Raw genomic sequence first — 17,935 nt, 5'->3', positions numbered from 1 at the left:
TTCGTTCATTTTTAGATTGAAGCGTTTATTTTGTTATTATATTAATTGGACGATAATTAATGCTCTTTCAATGCTTGGGCGTGTTTCTTTGTGGTTTGTTAGAGTGGCCAAGTCTTTTTTTTTTAGCAGTAGAAAGTGGGCGCAAGCGGTTACGAAGTAGGAATATGCATATGCTTTATAACGCATAACAGTGTGGGTTCTTTTGTTTGTTGGTTTGAAATTGGCACAGGCAAGAGTGGCCGCCACACCCCACAGTCGATTAGGAAAATAGATGATTACTTTTATTGTGTTTGTTTTAATGAAAATCAGTTGCTTTATTTTGCGATCTGCGCGATCTCTCGGATGTTTTATCTTTTCCTTTTGGTTCGGATTTAAGGCGCGGATGAGGGAAACCAACCACCATGCGTGTAGGTGCTTGAGATTGTTAGCTGCACGTGTTTGGTTGTTTTATGATGGACGTATCCATACAGTATCAGTACGCTGCCGACTGTTGCATTCTTCCTTTCGTCCTTTCTTTCTTTTTTTTAAAGCTATGATTTGTGAGCCATTTTAAATTGCGTTCGGCAGTTGTGCGCGCCGAACGTCAACCAAGCGTTTGCGCTGGTGTGCGCAAAACAAAATAATATAACACACGAATCAATGTTGTCGTTAGAAGCTATCGGAGTTGTGTTTAAAAAAAGTACGTAACAAAAAGAGCACTTGAAAGGCAAGAACTAGATAGAAGTAGCTGTTGTGTGATGTAAAGAAAACCTTCCCCAATTTTTGTAATTGGTTTAGCAGAGAGAAAAGAAACGAGTCAAGTGCGTCTGCGTTTTACTTTAGAGAGTCGAGTGATTAAACCAATCAAGCGAACGATACCGAATGATGATGCGGTTACATTGTAAAGCAATTGTAAGACCAACTGCGCCTCGTTTGCTTTTGTATGTCGTCGCTCGAATTACAATACGAAACGATTACTACACCAACTGGTTAAAAGGAATAAGACGCATCTCTTCAAGCAGCAGCTGTAATCCTTCGTATCGTGCGATTTCGGGCGATGATCATACTAACAAGTTAGTAGTGGCGCGATTGGTCCTCGAAACGTAAGCGTACGAATTGTAGTAGCTTTTAAGTATAAGCCAAACGAAAAAAAACACCATTCTGGATTTGGCAAAACACACGAAAAAAATGAAAAGAAAGAAAGAAAAGAATGAACTGTGAGATGCAAAGTAAGAGCAAAAAAACATCAACAATCTCTCTAAAAAAAGATGAATCAAAAGAAGAGAAAACAAAAAAGAAACGAAACAAAAAAGAACAGCAAATCACAGTCACATAAAACAAAAGAGAACAAAAGGTAATTGAAAAAAAAACAACAACGCATACTTGTGAAAGCATAATATGAAGAGAGAGAGAGAGAGAGAGCAAACAAGCAAACAACAAAAGCAAATCGCAAAATGGTAACATTTGCATGATCGATATATAACAAGTAATTACAACAAACAAATTAGCATTCTTGAGTATGATAATAATAATACTATTAATAAAATGAGTTAAGGAACGATTTCAAGGCAGAGATTGCAAAGCGAACAACTCAAATTTGCGATAGGAGTTGTAATAGTCATACAAAACAAAACGAATGTGTTTTATTTCTGGGCAATGGGCGCTGGGTGGGAGAGGGAAAGGGCAACAATTGGGAGGGGAGTAGAAGGTATTTACTATGTTGGCATATTTTCCCTTTTCGTGGCACCAAGTTGGTATGGATGGTGATATTTAATTTGTTTTGGCATTTCTTAGCATGATTGGTTCCAGCCTTATTAACTCCTTGATATTGATGTCATTTAGTATCATATAAAAGTATGTTCTTGGCAAAAAATTATTTATTTTATGAAAATAGTCAATGATCTGTATTTGTGTGAAAGGCTCTAACGCAATACGGTGAAATTTGTCGAAACTGGAGCAAAAATGCTAAAGGTTTAAGTTATGTATTTTTTTCATATTTAATGCTCACTTATTTTGCTGGTATTAATGAAATAATAGATGTTTTTCGCTAAACGACCAATTTCGTGAAAATAAAAATAATCCTTCTCTGTAATTCAACAAGAAATATACACGATTCAACTGTCATTTTAACTTCACCAAAGTTTGTCATCCGCGCGATCATTCTTGCTTCATCATCTCCTTCTTTGGTTTCCAATCTGTCAGTTCGACGAAAGGGCAAACATATCAACATCAACAACCATCGCACGTGCGTACGCTGTACTCTACACGCTTCTGCACTAGGAAAAGGTTGAAATTTCCATCGCTGCTAAGTTGTATTAATAAATCTGTGTGCAACAAAGTGTACGTTTCTCGTAGAAAAAGCGCAACCCCAAGATGTCGAATGTGGACGATTTGTTCAGTGTGTTTGACGAGCAGAACGACGACGACAATGGGCCCGTGCCGGTGGTCGAACCAGCGTCCTCGGCATCGGCCAAGCAGCCAAACAACGATGCAGCGACCAGCAAGAAAAGGTTTGTTTCGAACGCGTTGGACCATGAGCATGCGTTTGGTTTAATTGCAAATTGATGTTTTTAGAGAGTCAACAACCGCAGCTCCTAAGCGTGAGCTGGAGGTGGTGGATGTGCTGAGCGACGAGGAACAGGTGGCGAAAAAGGCAAAGGTGGAATCGATACTGGACGATATTAAGTAAGTGACACTCTGTCCGTATGAAATCGTTCGTTTTGTAACACCATGCTATTATGTTTCTGCAGCTTGGACAACATTGAAAGCCGCATCAAGGTACACACGATACAGTCGCCGGAGGCATGCACACACGAGGTGGCCGTTTACCCGGACCAGAAGTACATGCCGCTCGCACCGGCCACCGGTAAACCGGCGAAAGAGTACGCCTTCGTGCTGGATCCGTTCCAGAAGGAAGCGATCCTGTGCATCGAAAACAATCAGTCCGTGCTGGTGTCCGCTCACACGTCCGCCGGCAAGACGGTGGTGGCCGAGTACGCGATCGCGAAATCGCTCGCGGACAAGCAGCGCGTCATCTACACCACCCCGATTAAGGCACTTTCGAACCAAAAGTATCGCGAGTTTCACGAAGAGTTCAAGGACGTCGGTCTGGTGACGGGCGACGTGACGATCAATCCGAGCGCCTCGTGCCTGATCATGACGACGGAAATTCTGCGCAACATGCTGTACCGTGGGTCGGAGATTATGCGCGAGGTCGGTTGGGTGATATTCGACGAAATCCATTACATGCGCGACAAAGAGCGGGGCGTGGTGTGGGAGGAAACGCTGATCCTGCTGCCGGACAATGTGCATTACGTGTTTCTGTCCGCCACGATACCGAATGCGCGCCAGTTCGCCGAGTGGGTGTGCCATCTGCACAAGCAGCCGTGCCACGTGGTGTACACGGACTATCGGCCGACGCCGCTGCAGCACTACCTGTTTCCGGCCGGTGGCGACGGGATACATTTGGTGGTGGACGAGCGAGGCCAGTTTAAGGAGGACAACTTTAACACGGCAATGAACGTGCTGCAAACGGCGGGCGAAGCGGCCAAGGGTGATCAGAAGGGCAGGAAGGGTGGCCTGAAGGCTTCGAATGCGGGCGAAACGAACATCTTCAAGATCGTGAAGATGATCATGGAGCGCAGCTTTGCGCCGGTCATCATATTCTCGTTCAGCAAGAAGGACTGCGAGGTGTACGCGATGCAGATGGCCAAGCTGGACTTTAACTCGAGCACGGAGAAGAAGCTGGTGGACGAGGTGTTTAACAACGCGATGGACGTGCTGACGGAGGAGGATCGTCAGCTGCCGCAGGTGGAGAATGTGCTGCCACTGTTGCGCCGCGGCATCGGCATCCATCACGGTGGGCTGTTGCCCATACTGAAGGAAACGATTGAAATCCTGTTTGGCGAAGGGTTGATAAAGGCACTGTTTGCGACGGAAACGTTCGCGATGGGGCTGAACATGCCGGCCCGCACGGTGCTGTTCACTAGCCCGCGCAAGTTCGACGGCAAAGACTTCCGCTGGGTGACGTCGGGCGAGTACATCCAGATGTCGGGCCGGGCGGGACGACGCGGTCTGGACGACAAGGGTATCGTTATCTTGATGATCGACGAGGCCGTGTCGCCCGCGGTCGGCAAGGACATTGTGCAGGGCCGGGCGGATCCGATCAATTCCGCGTTCCACCTGACGTACAACATGGTGCTGAACTTGCTGCGCGTGGAAGAGATCAACCCGGAGTACATGCTGGAACGGTCGTTCTTCCAGTTTCAGAACCAATCGTCCATACCGGAAATTTACAAGCGCGTGCAGAAAAAACAGAAGCAACTGCTGGCGGTAGAGATCAAGGACGAGCAGTCGATCATCTCGTACCACCACGTGCGGGAGCAGCTCGATCGGCTGGGGCAGGAGTTCCGCGAGTACATCACGCGGCCGGTCTATTTGGTGCCGTTCCTGCAGCCGGGACGCATGATAAAGATTCAATCGGACGCGGGAGAGTTCGAGTGGGGCATTATCGTGAACTTTAAGAAGGAGAACGCTGACTCGAAGCAGAATCCACTCAAGACGGAGCAGAAGGTGGTCATCGATGTGTTACTGCACGTGGCCGATGGGTTCGAGAAGGAGGGCATCCCCAAACCGTGCCCACCGGGCAAGCGCGGCTCGGTCGAGGTCGTTCCGGTGCTGCACAAGCTCGTGTCGCGCATTAGCTCGCTGCGCGTTTACTACCCGAACGATCTGCGCCCGGCGGACAATCGCCGCTCGGTGCTGAAAACGATCGAGGAGGTGAAGAAGCGTTTCCCGCAGGGTCCGCCACTGCTGAACCCGATCACCGATATGCACATCAAGGAGAAGGAGTTCCAGGGCATAGTGGACATGATCGATAAGTTCGAGAAGCGCCTGTTCGCCCACCCGCTGCACGAGTCGGCCGGGCTCGAGCGGCTGTACGCGCAGTACATGAGCAAGCTGGAGCTGGAGAAGGAGCTGCGCAACGAGAAGAATGCGCTGCGTGAAGCGCGCAGCCTGCTGCAGATGAGCGAGCTGAAGCACCGGAAGCGGGTGCTGCGACGATTGGGCTACTGTACGGCGGCGGACGTGATCGAGTTCAAGGGGCGCGTTGCGTGCGAGCTGAGCTGTGCGGACGAGCTGCTCATCACCGAGATGGTGTTTAACGGTACGTTTACCGACCTGACGCCGTCGCAATCGTGCGCCCTGCTGAGCTGCTTCGTGTGCGATGAGAAGAGCAACGAAATGCCGGCAGCGACCCACGAGCTTTCCGGTCCGCTGCGGCAGATGCAGGATCTGGCGCGACGCATTGCGAAGGTGTCGAACGAGTGCAAGGTGGAGGTGGACGAGGAGCGCTACGTGGAGTCGTTCAAACCTTTCCTGATGGATGTGGTGCTGTGCTGGTGCAAGGGCGCCTCGTTCGCGCAGCTCTGCAAGATGACGGACATCTTCGAGGGCTCCATCATTCGCTGTATGCGCCGGCTGGAGGAGCTGCTGCGCCAGATGGTGCAGGCGTCGAAAACGATCGGCAACACGGATCTGGAGAATAAGTTCTCCGAAGCGATCCGGTTGCTGAAGCGTGATATCGTGTTTGCCGCCTCGCTCTACTTGTAGAGTTAGTGGACAAGGAGGGGGGGGGGGCAGTGTACGAGGATGATTGGGTATGATGAAGGACGAATGTAATAAAAGATAAATAAATGAATAAAGGATAAGAAGATCATATTTTAGTATATTTTTATTTGTGCCTATTGTTCGATGTTAATCGTTTGTCATTGTAATTTTAATCTAGTTACCAATGGACGTATCTGAGGTTTAAGAAATCATAAAATCTCATCGTAGTACACAGAGAGAAGCAATCTCGAAGTTTAGTACGAGATTGATAACTAAAGAAAGCAGTTGAAGAATCAGGAGCAGTTGTTGAACTAATTCTGGGTTCGTCGCTTGAGACCTTGGAGCAGTTGGCAAGTGTTAAAAGCTTTAGGACGTTCTTGTAATTGCTGCAATTGGTTCCAGAGTCCTCAGGTTCCTGTGTGAGGGTCATGTCATACTTACAACACCGGAGGATCCAGCCCAGAAAGTCATCCGAAGTTGTTAACAAGGATAAAGTCCTGTTACACACGGTTCGTTTCGAGATTAAAACCCAAAATGGGTGCAATCCGTGCATTTAACCGCAATAGCAAGAGACTACAAGTAGGTAAGTATATTATTAGAAGAAAAAGTATTAAAAGATAATATTCTTCAAACAAAAAAATTGGCGAACCTTGAAACCGTCATTTTAAAAGTGTCTCTCACCGGTACAATCCTTGCGGCGAGAGCGTGAAAAGGCTTTTCCTGCTGGAGCTACACCAGACCAGACCACCCACCGTGATGAACACCCATCATCGCCTTTTGTCAAAAAAAGGACATTTCAGACGCGTCTATCGATCCGCAGCCCCAAAGTGTCAGTGTTTGGCAGAGTCGTTCCCCCAATTCTGCAGAAGGAAAAAAGCGCTCGACAGTGGCGGCGTCGTTCACCCGTGCGTGTTCCCGTGCTCGTTTGGGTGCCCATTTGTTCGGGGAATCTTGTACCCAGCTTCGCTGCAGCGCTGATTCAAGCAAGGTGTGTGTGTGTGCGTGTTGAAAAAGTGTGACTTTAGTGAAAAAGTTCAAGTAGGCAGTGTGAAAAGTGTTGTAACAGTTCCCTAAAAGAACGGCATCGCTCTTGGGGTGCTACCGATGGTTGGGTTGGGTAGCTGTATTTTTTTTGTTTAAAGTTTCTGATCCATCCCCCCTCGACCCTGCTGTACCTACGATGAGTGTTCTGCAAGGGAAGCAATGGTGGTAACCGGTGGAAAAAAGGCTCTCCCAATTTTCTGTCTCTCTCTCTCTTCTTCTTCGCTCGCAGCCGCTCTCTGGTTGGGAGAGTTGGGCAGCGCCTGCGCGCGCGGCACTGTGTCTCGCGCAAAAACGAAGCACCGCGTTTTTAGCGATGGCGAAGAGGCGGCGGTACGCTACCTGCAAGCGGAGCGAGTGGGGCATTCTCTCACGGGGTCGGGGCGGAAGAAAAACGGGTTTCAAGGAATACGCGCGTATCACATCGACGGTCTCGGTAGTATCGGCTAGCGTACGGTACGGGTTCGTGCTCGCTGTCATCCATCGTGCTGCTCCGTGTCTACGCCTGGTCTACGGCCCACAACGGTGTTGGTGTAGGGACGCTTACACCCGCACCCGCCAACCCTCCCTCTGGATTACTGAAAAGTTGTGGCTGTTGGGGTGGACGGGGTGGTACAGTATTGGAAAGGGACATCAAATTCAGCAGAAAAACGAACGCACCCTGTGAGTTTGGAGACGGGAAAAACTGCAACTCTGCAAGGACAAGGAGGAAGTTGAGTGCAGTTTAACTAGTTCAGTTGAAAGCTGTTCGCAAACTAAAAAGAACAAAAAAAAAACGACCAAAAAGGGCACTTCACCAAAGGACTATGATTTGGTCTGGATGGAGAGTCCTTTTTCTACAATTTGTATGTGTCAGTGTGTGTGAGTGGTGGAGCTGTTGGTTCAAATTCGGCCGTGATTGGTGGGGGTGGGTGGTTGTGCAAATTTATATCCATACCGAAATCTGCTCCAAAGTAAATCAGCATCGCCTTCCATCCCGCTTCAAGAGAATGGGAAAAACCCCGCGTTTCACAAATGAGTGCAACAAAACACAGACAAAAGACAGGCACGAACAAAAAAACATCTAATCGCGCTTTTTTCCACGCCTGGTGAAACTCTCATCCACACACACACACACACACAGTCGTTCTTTCTCTTGATCGGTTGGTTGCTTTTCTTACTGCCGCCAAACTTTTGCAACGTTCCAGAGCGCCTACCCGCCCCCTCGTGATGGTACATCCATCCCAAACCCCCCCCCCTCCCCCTCCAAAAGAGCGGACGGGCTGGCTTCAACGAAGGTAGCTGAACCGAAAAATCGTTTCCATTTCGCTCCCCGCGCTCTCTCCGGCGGTAGTGGATCGTTGGGGTGGTGATTACACTAACTCGATTAGACGGATGTTAGACGACGGTGCCGAACGGACGCTTGCCTGTCCTGCTCTCTCTCTCTCTCTCGCTACGCGTCCCGTTTTCGGTCTCCCTGTTTTGCCACTCTCCACGTGTAAGGCTCGCTCGCGCGCTGTTGTGGCTGGCTGGCTGGTGAAGGGCAGGTCCTTCTTCCCGTGTGGCACGCGTGCGTGCCTGTGATCATGTGCTTGCCGTGCCCGTATCGTTGCCGAAGAACGGAACGAGACGGCACGAGCCTTGCCCCAATCATCGCTCCCTGTGTGCCTTCGTGTCTTCGCGCGGTAGCTGAAGCTGAAAGCATCCTTCATCCCCGAGGCTGAAGGTGGTGTGGGATGAGGTGACAGAAAATGTATGTAAGTGCAGCAGTAGTAGTAGTAGTAGCAGCAGCAGCAGGAGCAGCAGCAGCATCAGCAGCACCAGAAGGCACCACAGAAAGGTGTCGTACCACTGCCACCCGCCAACGAACAGATTGAATTCTCGCTGCGTGCACTGCGTCTGCAAGAGCTGATGAAGCTGACGAGATTACAAATCATTCCCATCGTCGTGCCAGTGGTGTGCAGCGTGTTTTGTGCAGTGGAAAGTTGCATTTTGCGCTTCAAGGCCATGTGATCTGTAAGCTTTTCAGTGTGTGTATTTTCGGACGGATATTGAGTTACAGATCCCATTTGCGCTATGATTGACGGTGTGATGTTTTGTGGTGCCTTTTTTGTCGCTTACATGTCCAAAGGATATGCGTATGATATGTGTGTAAACGTGTGTTCTTTGTGTTCAGGCTGTGCGAAATACTATTCTTACGCTTACGCTCTACGATAAGCCTGCATAGAGAAGTAGTAGTAGGTGTAGATGGCAAATAGTAAATGATGAAAAGGCTCGCCTATCCGGGCAGTCAGTGCGTGTGTGTCTGTGTCGGTGTTGTAAAGCTGTATGCTGAAGCTAGCAGATGCTGAGAAGAATTGCATTTGCTTTGTAAGAAGAGGAGAACAAGCTGTACACGAAAAACTACAGATTATCTTCGCCCATAACCTCCAACCGTACGCGCGATGAAGATTTCGTGTGTGACCGTGATGGAAGATGGCTTCGTTTGTTGAAACAGAGAAAGAAAGAGAGAGAGAGGGAGAGCAAGAGAAAAAGAGCAAAAGAGAGTAATATTCACAAGAAGAGAACTCTTGGTACATTGTGTGTTTTATATCTGTGGAAAAATAGCAAAGAAATACGTACGTATGTGCGTGTGTGTGTGTGTGTGGCTGGGAGGGAGAAGCATCATCAAATCGGTAGTGAAGCATTAATCAAACTCCATTGGCTACGGGATTGTGCTGAAGTGGTTCACAACAGTGTAGAGGTGGGGCTAGAACGTTTGCAATTGAGAAGAAAAAACGAAGAAACAATTGTAGTTTTTGTCTAGAATGGTGCGTGTGTGTGTTTTTTGTTGTTGCAAACATCTTTACGCTTTGCTAAGAGTGTTATGGCGATTTTGTTAAATGGATTTTGTTAAAAAAATTATTGTTTTTGAAATTGTTAAATTTTTATTAGTTTTTTCGTTTTATTCGTTTTTTGGTTTCTAATTCTAAATTTTGTACCTTATTATTTGTCTTTTTCCCTCTTTTTATCCCAAACACTGGAGCTTTACTTTGTACATCCATCTGCACCGTTATTCAACCTGCAAGTGTAATTGCGTTGCAGGCCGAAAAATGGATCGCGTTTGTACCGTGCACCATGCGCCTCCACCAGAATTCTTCAAAAAGTTGTGAGCACACACACACATAGCACTTAAAACCACCACAAGGTCATTGCGTATGGATAAAACACTACGCAAGGAGTAAAAGCAAAAAGAAAAAAGAGAAAAGAAGTCAGTTGAATCGATGATGGTTGGTTATTGTACGAATGTGTTATGGTGTTAGGCGCACCAGCCACAGAGCTACAGGCGAGCGAGAGTGTCGTTGAAATTTCCGCATCCTACGCACCACACATCGGAGACGCCACAGACGACGACCACGCACCACGTGCTCTTACGCTGCACTTCCGGACCGTTGCGTGGGCTGCCAAACGGGCCGAGTACGGTACGGTACGGTGTGTTTGTGTTGGTTGGATTGCTTGCGTGAGTGAGAGTTGTGAATTTGCTCCCCTGCCCTGCTGCTGCACCGTAGTGTAGTATGTTGCAAGCAGGTGCACGTGTGTGTGCAACTGCAGTTTGTTCAAGAGTGTGTGTGTGTGTGAGAGAGTAGGGAAGCGTAGAACCCGCTCTGGGCGCGGTGGTGTGTATTGGATGCAGCCTGCACTCAGAGAGCTGCCTGAAGGTTTGCTGAAACGTTTATTAGGTTCGTGCATTATCGCGCTGTGTCACAAAAAGAGAGCTCATTCGTTGGAAATTGAGCCGAAATTTCTGCTAAAAACGTTTCAATACTACTGTAACAGCCAGAGAAGGTGTAAAAATACTCGGTAGCTGTGGTAAAGGGGCTATTTCGGTGCTACCAAGAAACCGCTAGTGTGCCATAAAACGTTATGATGACCAAAAAACGCTCGATGTCGCTCCATTCTTGTACGGCATGGGGCGCGCGCGCGTGATGTGGTGTAATTTATATTTAAATTGTATGTTTTATTGATAAACACGAATCCTGTTCTGTTCCTTCCCTGTCGCATAGGTTACGTATTCTTGCAGGTTCTTTGCACGACACAAAAGAAGGAGGTGGTACAATGCTCTTCCTTGGCGATGTGTTTTGTGAACCGGATCGCACACTGATCTTTACCGTAATGTGCATGCATTAACCCCAATGTGTGTGTGTGAGCATGTGTTTACGCGCGCTTAGTGTATATGAAATTGTGTGTTAGTGTGTATGTGTGCACGAATATATCGTGAGCCCACGCGTTACGAGGCGCTGTTGTCTCTGGCCTGGTGGGTCATAAACCAAAGATAAATAAACCATAAACCAGTAGGGTAGTTCCTAATATTGGCCCAAGAAAAGTGTCGTTCGCTACCAAAGAAAAGCCTAGGAGTCATCCTTTCATCGGTGAAGGTGCGTGTGTGTGTGTGACGAGTGTGTGGTTTGTGGCAAGCGGGCCCTCCCACCGGGTGTTTGGCGGTGAGTGCCGCACGAAATTGAAACAGTGACATCGATCGATCTTTGCTTGCACCCGGTGTGTTCCCGGTTGGCCGATCGGCACGTGTGGTCGGAGTGTGATGGAGCCTCTGCCCCAGAGTAGGTGGTGGCGCTGGAGACGGCGCCATTTGCTGACGGGCTCGCTGTTGCTGCTGGTGTGTTTGCTGCTAGCGATCGATCCGACCCCCGTCAGTGCCGACCCGGACGAGGATATTCCGCATAACGAGTAAGTAATGTTGTTTTAGTGGAATATTGCGGGGCATATTGTGTTACAGGGACTGTGATAATTTTGGACAATGAAAACTGTGGCATTCGTAGGTGTTATTTTGCAATGAAAAAATCATTCAAATGCTTGGTGATAGTTTTGAAGTTGAAGGAGACTTGACAAAGCATTCTAAATAATCATTTAAACTAACAGAAACATCATTTCTTCTTGGTGATTTGCAATTACACACACACACAGCTTTGTCCACCGATTTGCATTTAAATACTAATGCTAGGAACATTACGAACCGATTCGATCGATGCCACACCACACGGTTGCAAAACACGATCATGGACTGTTTTGTGTTTGCACTTGTTTCCCTCCCGACTCCCTGGAGGGTGCTTGGGTTCGCTGTTTTATCTCATTATTGCCGAGCACGGCATCACAACGGTGCACCCGCACTATCCCGTCATTTTGAGTCGTTTGCTCGGTGCATGCCCCGGTGCAGAATTTTCGAGTGTTGCAGCACGTAGCGCGCGCTTTGCTTGCTACACCCGCGAGCGCAATCGTTGGGCGTTTCCCCGTAGGATTGTCTCAGCGTGGGGCCGAAAGCAGTGTAGTCTCCTTTATCCGTTCGTTGGTGGCTGCCGGCTGGTGTGCTGAAGGTGGAGGAGGAGCAGGAGTAGTTGAAAAGTTTAAATTGTTTAAATTATCTCGACAAAAGCGCAGGGATGGATTCTCCTGCCGAGTACTCGTTCGTTCCGCAGGCTTCGAGGAGAGGACGTCATGCTGCACAAAAAATACATAATCACCTTGGGCGGGGGCTGTGGGAAAGTGTGGTCTCTTGGGAACGGGTTGTGTAGTTTGCATGCTGCGGCGATAGCTCTCTGGAAAGTGTGGCCTAGGACCGGACGCGCGTTGAATGGCGTGTCGCTTTTCCGGCCAGCGCCGCAATCGGATCGTGATTGGGAAGTAGTTTCGAAATACTTCATCGACCACCGAAACCGTTGTCTGGGGGAATCCGTGGAAAGTCAAACATTCTCACGGGTTTGCGGGTAACGGATGACCCGAAACATGAATGGATGTTTGTCGCCGATTTTGTTGAAACCAAAAGGAGAAGTGGAAATGGATCCGTTAGGAAGATTCATTACAGCTCCTGCTCGTGGCTCGACAATGGCGTGGCGATGACAATGATGTTCTCGAAGTCAACATATGGATGCAACTTCGCCAGAGTTTTCAAGAGGGTATTAGTGCATAGTGCACAGTGAAGTAAGACGAAAGCATGCACTCACTCTCTTTTGGTACAAGTATAAAGTTAGATTATACAGCACGGCAAATACTTGGAGCCTATCAACTGCCATCATCTTCTTCAAGAGGACTGCTTACTTCACATGCATGCAATCCACAGCTATTTGTGTAGAGCTTCTCAACCGTTACAGAATGTCACGGTGTAGAATTGCACACTGATCTAAAAAAAGAGAGAAATTAACACATCGCACATGTCATCCATCATCGTGTAGATGATGAAATTGAAGAAAAAACAGTTGCTAACACACACAGACCAACGAACGTATAACAGCATTCTAGCATTAGCGTTATGTTGCGTAATACGACCGCGATTGATTCGCCGGCCCGCCCGAAAACGTCACTTGCATCTTTTTGCTGCGAATTTTTATCGGTTTTACGCTGGAAGCGATGAGCGGCGGGCCAAACCCCCGACGTTAAGATTGATGGAGCGTGCAGGCAATAAAACAAACGCAACAGCAACAGTCATAACGGAGAATGTCGTTGTTGTTGGTGTTTTCCACGCCGTTTATTGGATGTAGTAACGTTAGTGTTATTATATTTTTGTTTTTTGTTGTTGCTTCTTCCCCAACATCAAAAACAAAGAAAGGAAAATGAATATTCCCGGTCGTAACGGTCATAACTTTGCGCAAAGCGTTTTATCGTTGTTTAAGGTTTCGGGGCAAAAGGGGGCGAATCGATCGAACGACAAACGCGTATCGTATCGGAGGGCCGGTGGCATATTGGGTTGGAATGCATTCGAATATTGTTGCCCGTGAACGCTTTAAAGAAGGCAGGATGATGGAGGCTTTAATGTTCGACATTTGTACTGTACGCTAGTCACCATTACAGTACAAATCAACATCTTTACATACAGCCCTATATATTTCTATGACAGGGGCCCTTTTCGTTTTAAGTTCGTACGTTGAAATTTCAGCCTGTCAGCAGTTTGCATTGTACAGCTGTTTTCGAGCAGCTATCTAAGTGGGTATAATATACAGGTGGGCTTATCCCACGGTGTATGGAGGAGGTATCTAGAAGGTTGATTTTTATCGCTTCTGCTTCTGAATGAAGATTTTAAGAGTGTTTTGTGTATTCTTCAAGCTACCAAAAAGCCTGTTTGAGCAAAAGTTTTCACCCGTCCTGTCAAAAAATGATATTCAAATTTGATTATGAAAAATATGCGATGAGACCACCTGGTCTATATGCACTTTGATTCTAGATTTCACCACCTGATCTCTTTAATGCACCTTGGGATAAATGAAAACATTACTTAGTTTGGGCATGTTTTCGAGCAGGTACTCGAATTTAATTCTAGCTTTGAGGCTGAAGTAATCTAGACTGAATATCGCAGTCTAGTTTTGTGTTTGGTTTTGTATGGAGTGTTTACATGATTTCTGCAACTGTCAAACTGTCAAACTTCATGTAAAAAAGCTGACTAGAATCGTAAAGGGCCCCATAATTTATGTTTTAAAAACTTTTTTTAAGGCCATTAATGTTTTATATATTTAAGTAAGATTTAAGTAATATTTAAGTAGGATTTTTTTCGTATATTAAATTGACAATCAAAAATCATTTGATTGTTTGTTTAAAATCGAATCGTCTCAAATGATTAAAGAAAGTATGTGAAAATGTATCAACAGATATTTTCCATTTCTATATTTCTTTCTTTTTTATGGCTCAACAATCGTTGTCGGTCAAGGTCTGCCTGTACCACTTGTGGGGTTGGCTTTCGGTGACTTTTTGGATTACCCCCCACAGTAGGATAGTCAGTCCTACACGTATGGCGGCACGGTCTATGTGGGGCTTGAACCAATGATGGGCATGTTGTTAAGTCGTGCGAGTTGACGACTGTACCATGAGACCGGCTATGTTCCATTTAAGGTATTATTAAAAGTCACAACATGCCAAGTCTTTATTCACTTACTAATAAGTAAATCAAAACTGGAGGTTAAATTGTCACATAAACAGTAATATACAACACTTGCCAGAAACCAATTACTGAATTCAACAAATAAGTTCCATCTTACCTTTCCGGGTGAAAACTCTGGTTAGTTGAAATACCCGCCCACCAAGTATCCATTAGTGCTAAGAAATGCGCTCCGTCCAACCAGTTACCAGTGTGTGCAGTTTCCGATCTTAATTAAGCTTAAAGCTCTTGAGCCTCGACTTCTTGCCTTTGTTCACTTTGAAACCTATATACTCCGTTGCAACACATCCTGCCCACTTGTGAGCAACCTGAACACTGCCAGGGGGAGTGGGGCGGGTAAGCGGGTGCACTGTGTTCATGTGTGCGGGGGTAAAGTGTGTGGAACTCTAGAGTTCCGATTACTTGCGGCTGACAGCCGGAGCTTTTTGAGGGAAAAGAATTTTCAATAAATCTCTCCAACCGTATCGAACGCCTGTTCGCTTGCTACTACCAGCCTCTCTCTGCGTGTGTGTGTGTGTGGCATTGTTTGGTGGTGTAGTGTGAAATGTCTTTTCCTTTCTTTCCCCCTGCTTGCGCTCCAAGCTGCTGTCATGTGGCAAACTGTGTATGAGAAAAAGAAAAGCCCCTCTTCACGAAAACTTGCCTGGATGAATTTGAAAATCTTTGCAAAAGTTCTTCTTTACCATCGATACATTTTGCATCCTAAGGCTCTATGTGTGTGTATGTGTGTGTGTGTATTTGTATCTTTTTTTTTCATGTCACTCGCGCTATATTGCTCGCAGGCTTTGAGGTTAGGGTAGTTCCCGGATATCGTCCGGAATAGTGTGCGCCATCCGGTGCGACAACAGCACACAGACAAACTCACAAACACAACCTTGTAGCCGTGCGTATGTGTGTGTGTGTGTGTGTGTTGCAGTGTGAATTGCAAAGAGTTTCCACCAATAGCGCGAATATCTGTGTTCCTCCAGCGTTACCGCCGATCAGCCGAGTGATGGTGGTGGTTTGGTGGAAAATTTATGTAGGAATTTGAATAGAAAGGAATGCTATCGTCCGTTCAGTCGTTGTGGCCTGCAGCACACCCCTCGTCCCGTTCATTCGCTGCACCGACCACCGAGCACAGTTTGCAGTATTGACAGATATTACATTACTGCTTCGTCGCCGTCCGTGTTAGCTGTGCTCCCGTGTGCTTCTTTACTCAACAGACCGAGAGATAGAGAGAGAGAGGAGAGAGAGAGAGAGGAGAGAGAGAGAGAGAGGAGAGAGAGAGAGGAGAGAGGAGAGAGAGAGGGGGGATTTGCTGCAAAGTTCAGCACAGCCACCCACAGCCAATCATAGTTCCGTGGTCGCTTCCTGCTGTTCGAGATTCGGGAATCCCGGTGTCCCGGTTGGCGCTGGGGAATGCTTCGCGCGGGCGTTCGCAATCATCTCATCGATAATAGACATGATAAATTTCACCTTCAGTGTGAACGGCGAAAGTGAGTAGCAGGATATCCTGCTTCATTTCGCTCGCGCTGGTGCATCGAGGATATAAGCCATGCATTATTTTTTCACTTTTTTTCTCTTTCTTGAAATAACTAATTTTTTCTTCTATTTCCTCTCCTCCCCCTCATTTTTTCTTCTGCAGAGTACGAAACTGGGCCATCCGCTTCGGTGTCGACCTGTGGGAGTTTGGACGACAGTTTACCAAAGTGAACGACATCAGAAATGTAAGTATACTGCTGCCATTGCTTGCCAGCCGGCATGATTTTAGCTCGAAGTCAATGCGCGCCTCCTGCTCGTCACAAAAGCCGAGAGAAAGTGACAGGGATTAATTCTGTACAGCGTTGCAGCGTCCTTAGTGGTGGAGAAAGGGAGCCATTTTCCTGCTAATTTTTAGCCCCATTGAACCACCTGCCTCATAGACTTTCAAGGCAGACTCCTAAAAGAGGAGATTAACAGGGATGTAGTTTCCGTCGCTAGCAACCATTGATTGGCTCACGCCAGTGCCGGAATGGTTCTACTACGTTTAGGGAAAGGCGATGGGCTTTTTAAATGATTCGGCTATGCGGTTAGTGGTGTCTGTGTGTCTGTGCGCTGTAAGCCAACAAAGGCATTTACCTGAAGACCCAATAATGTGAAGGTGGTATCCCTAACCTTTTAGGGAGTGCCTCACCGTGCTGCTGCTGCTGTGGAAAAAGCGGTCAAGATTAGTCAAGCGCTACTATACAACGAGGCGCATCGGAGGCGGAGAGGAATCCGAAATCCTTGGGTTTTGGTCCTAAAAACGGGAAAACTGAGTGTCTGGAGGGAACTGGGAAAGGGAAAAAGGGTTCTCGCAGAGATTTGCCGTGGCTGTGGCAGGTTGCTGTGGAGTGTATGTAACAGCTTTGCTAGTTTGGTGAGAACGGGCCCTGCTTGCGATGTTCCATCCGTATTTTCACCGACTCTGCTAGACTCTTTGCAATGTATGTGTGTGTGTGTGCGTGAGGTGATGTTCGTGAACGAGGTACTGTACACGTGTACATGTGTGTGTGTGTGTGTGTGTGTCAAACCGTTGAGTATATTTTGGGGCAAACCCGTCTTCATCCACCTTCTAGCGGTAGTTGAAGCTTTGTGGAAAATTGTGAAGCCAAAGTGAAGCTATCTCGATGTGGCCTCCGCACACTCACTCTCTCTCTCTATCACACACACACACACACACACACATACAAATACTGCGCGCAATGCCTGAGGCATCTGGAAGGCGTTGTTTAGCGGAGGATATGTGCTGAAAGTTTTTACTTTCCTCCATTACCCCTGCGCGCCACCCACCACCGTTGCCGCGAAAAGCGCACCGTGGCCCTGTGGCAATTTTTCTGGCACGTGTGTGTCTCTGTGCATACAGCGTTGGAGCTGCTGCAGCCCCATGCGGGGAGAAAAAGGTGAGGCTACAGTGCGCGGTCGGTGCTGTCGCGCTGCTACACATTGACAGAGCGTTTTGTATCGTTGCCTGCCTGGGGCATAATCGCGGGTGGAAGCGTGCAAGACGAGTTTTCCTTGCTTGTTCGCAAAAGGGTGGCTACCTGACGACGTTGTGGCACGGATTTTCACGGTCCCTCGGAGAATCGATTTTGCGTCGAGTGTGGAGGATTCCCTTGGGTTGTCAATTCTTCCCTGGGGGGGGGGGGGTGAGTTGGGTTGCCAGAGGGTATGTGTTGTTGTTGGGGCTGTAAAGATAGAAATTGATGTATCAGAAAGGCTTTACCGGGGTGGTGGTAAGCAGGGGGAAGGAGGGGGTCGCACGAGAATGAGATTTATGGTGCAGCTGAAGGTTTTAAAGCGATGAAAAACCTTGAAGGCGGTGCCCCGTATCGACCAAAAGGGTAGTGCAGGTGAAAAGCATACGCTGAGGTGTGAGTGTGTGTGTGTGTGTGTGTGTGTGTGTGTGGT

The 17,935-nt window shown here is 47.5% G+C and overlaps 2 protein-coding genes across 9 annotated transcripts in view; both read left to right on the top strand.

Annotated features, from left to right (window-relative positions):
• Positions 1-2,190: 2,190 nt before the first annotated feature.
• On the top strand, positions 2,191-5,695 carry LOC121597218 (exosome RNA helicase MTR4-like). Its single transcript, XM_041922819.1, has 3 exons — positions 2,191-2,489; positions 2,554-2,664; positions 2,730-5,695. The coding sequence occupies exons 1-3, from the start codon at positions 2,353-2,355 to the stop codon at positions 5,590-5,592; spliced, it is 3,111 nt and encodes a 1,036-aa protein (XP_041778753.1). The 5' UTR covers positions 2,191-2,352; the 3' UTR covers positions 5,593-5,695.
• A 166-nt stretch (positions 5,696-5,861) lies between these two features.
• Positions 5,862-17,935, top strand: part of LOC121595729 (voltage-dependent calcium channel subunit alpha-2/delta-4) — a 57,365-nt gene continuing 45,291 nt past the window's right edge. The window contains exons 1-3 of one of the 8 annotated variants that reach the window (XM_041919922.1): positions 5,862-6,172; positions 10,653-11,334; positions 16,152-16,233. In XM_041919922.1, coding sequence (XP_041775856.1) covers positions 11,189-11,334; positions 16,152-16,233 — 228 coding nt within the window. In that variant the 5' untranslated portion in view covers positions 5,862-6,172; positions 10,653-11,188. Of the gene's footprint in view, positions 6,173-6,397; positions 6,578-7,092; positions 7,294-8,426; positions 8,450-8,475; positions 8,626-9,244; positions 9,353-10,652; positions 11,335-16,151; positions 16,234-17,935 lie in introns of those variants that run through there. The other 7 variants (XM_041919918.1, XM_041919926.1, XM_041919920.1 and 4 more) reach the window with 7 other exon arrangements.

This window comes from Anopheles merus, chromosome 3R (genome assembly GCF_017562075.2).
Source record: "Anopheles merus strain MAF chromosome 3R, AmerM5.1, whole genome shotgun sequence".
In the NCBI taxonomy this organism is placed as follows: Eukaryota; Metazoa; Arthropoda; class Insecta; order Diptera; family Culicidae; genus Anopheles; species Anopheles merus.
Note: the sequence above shows the minus strand (reverse complement) of the source record. Positions and strands in the feature narration are given on the sequence as shown.

Bases quoted from the DNA above. Each gene is read 5' to 3' on its own strand.
- LOC121597218 (XM_041922819.1), top strand. From the start codon at position 2,353: ATGTCGAATGTGGACGATTTGTTCAGTGTGTTTGACGAGCAGAACGAC. The intron at 2,490-2,553 runs GTTTGTTTCGAA...TGATGTTTTTAG, and splicing joins GCAGCGACCAGCAAGAAAAG to AGAGTCAACAACCGCAGCTC. The intron at 2,665-2,729 runs GTAAGTGACACT...ATGTTTCTGCAG, and splicing joins TCGATACTGGACGATATTAA to CTTGGACAACATTGAAAGCC.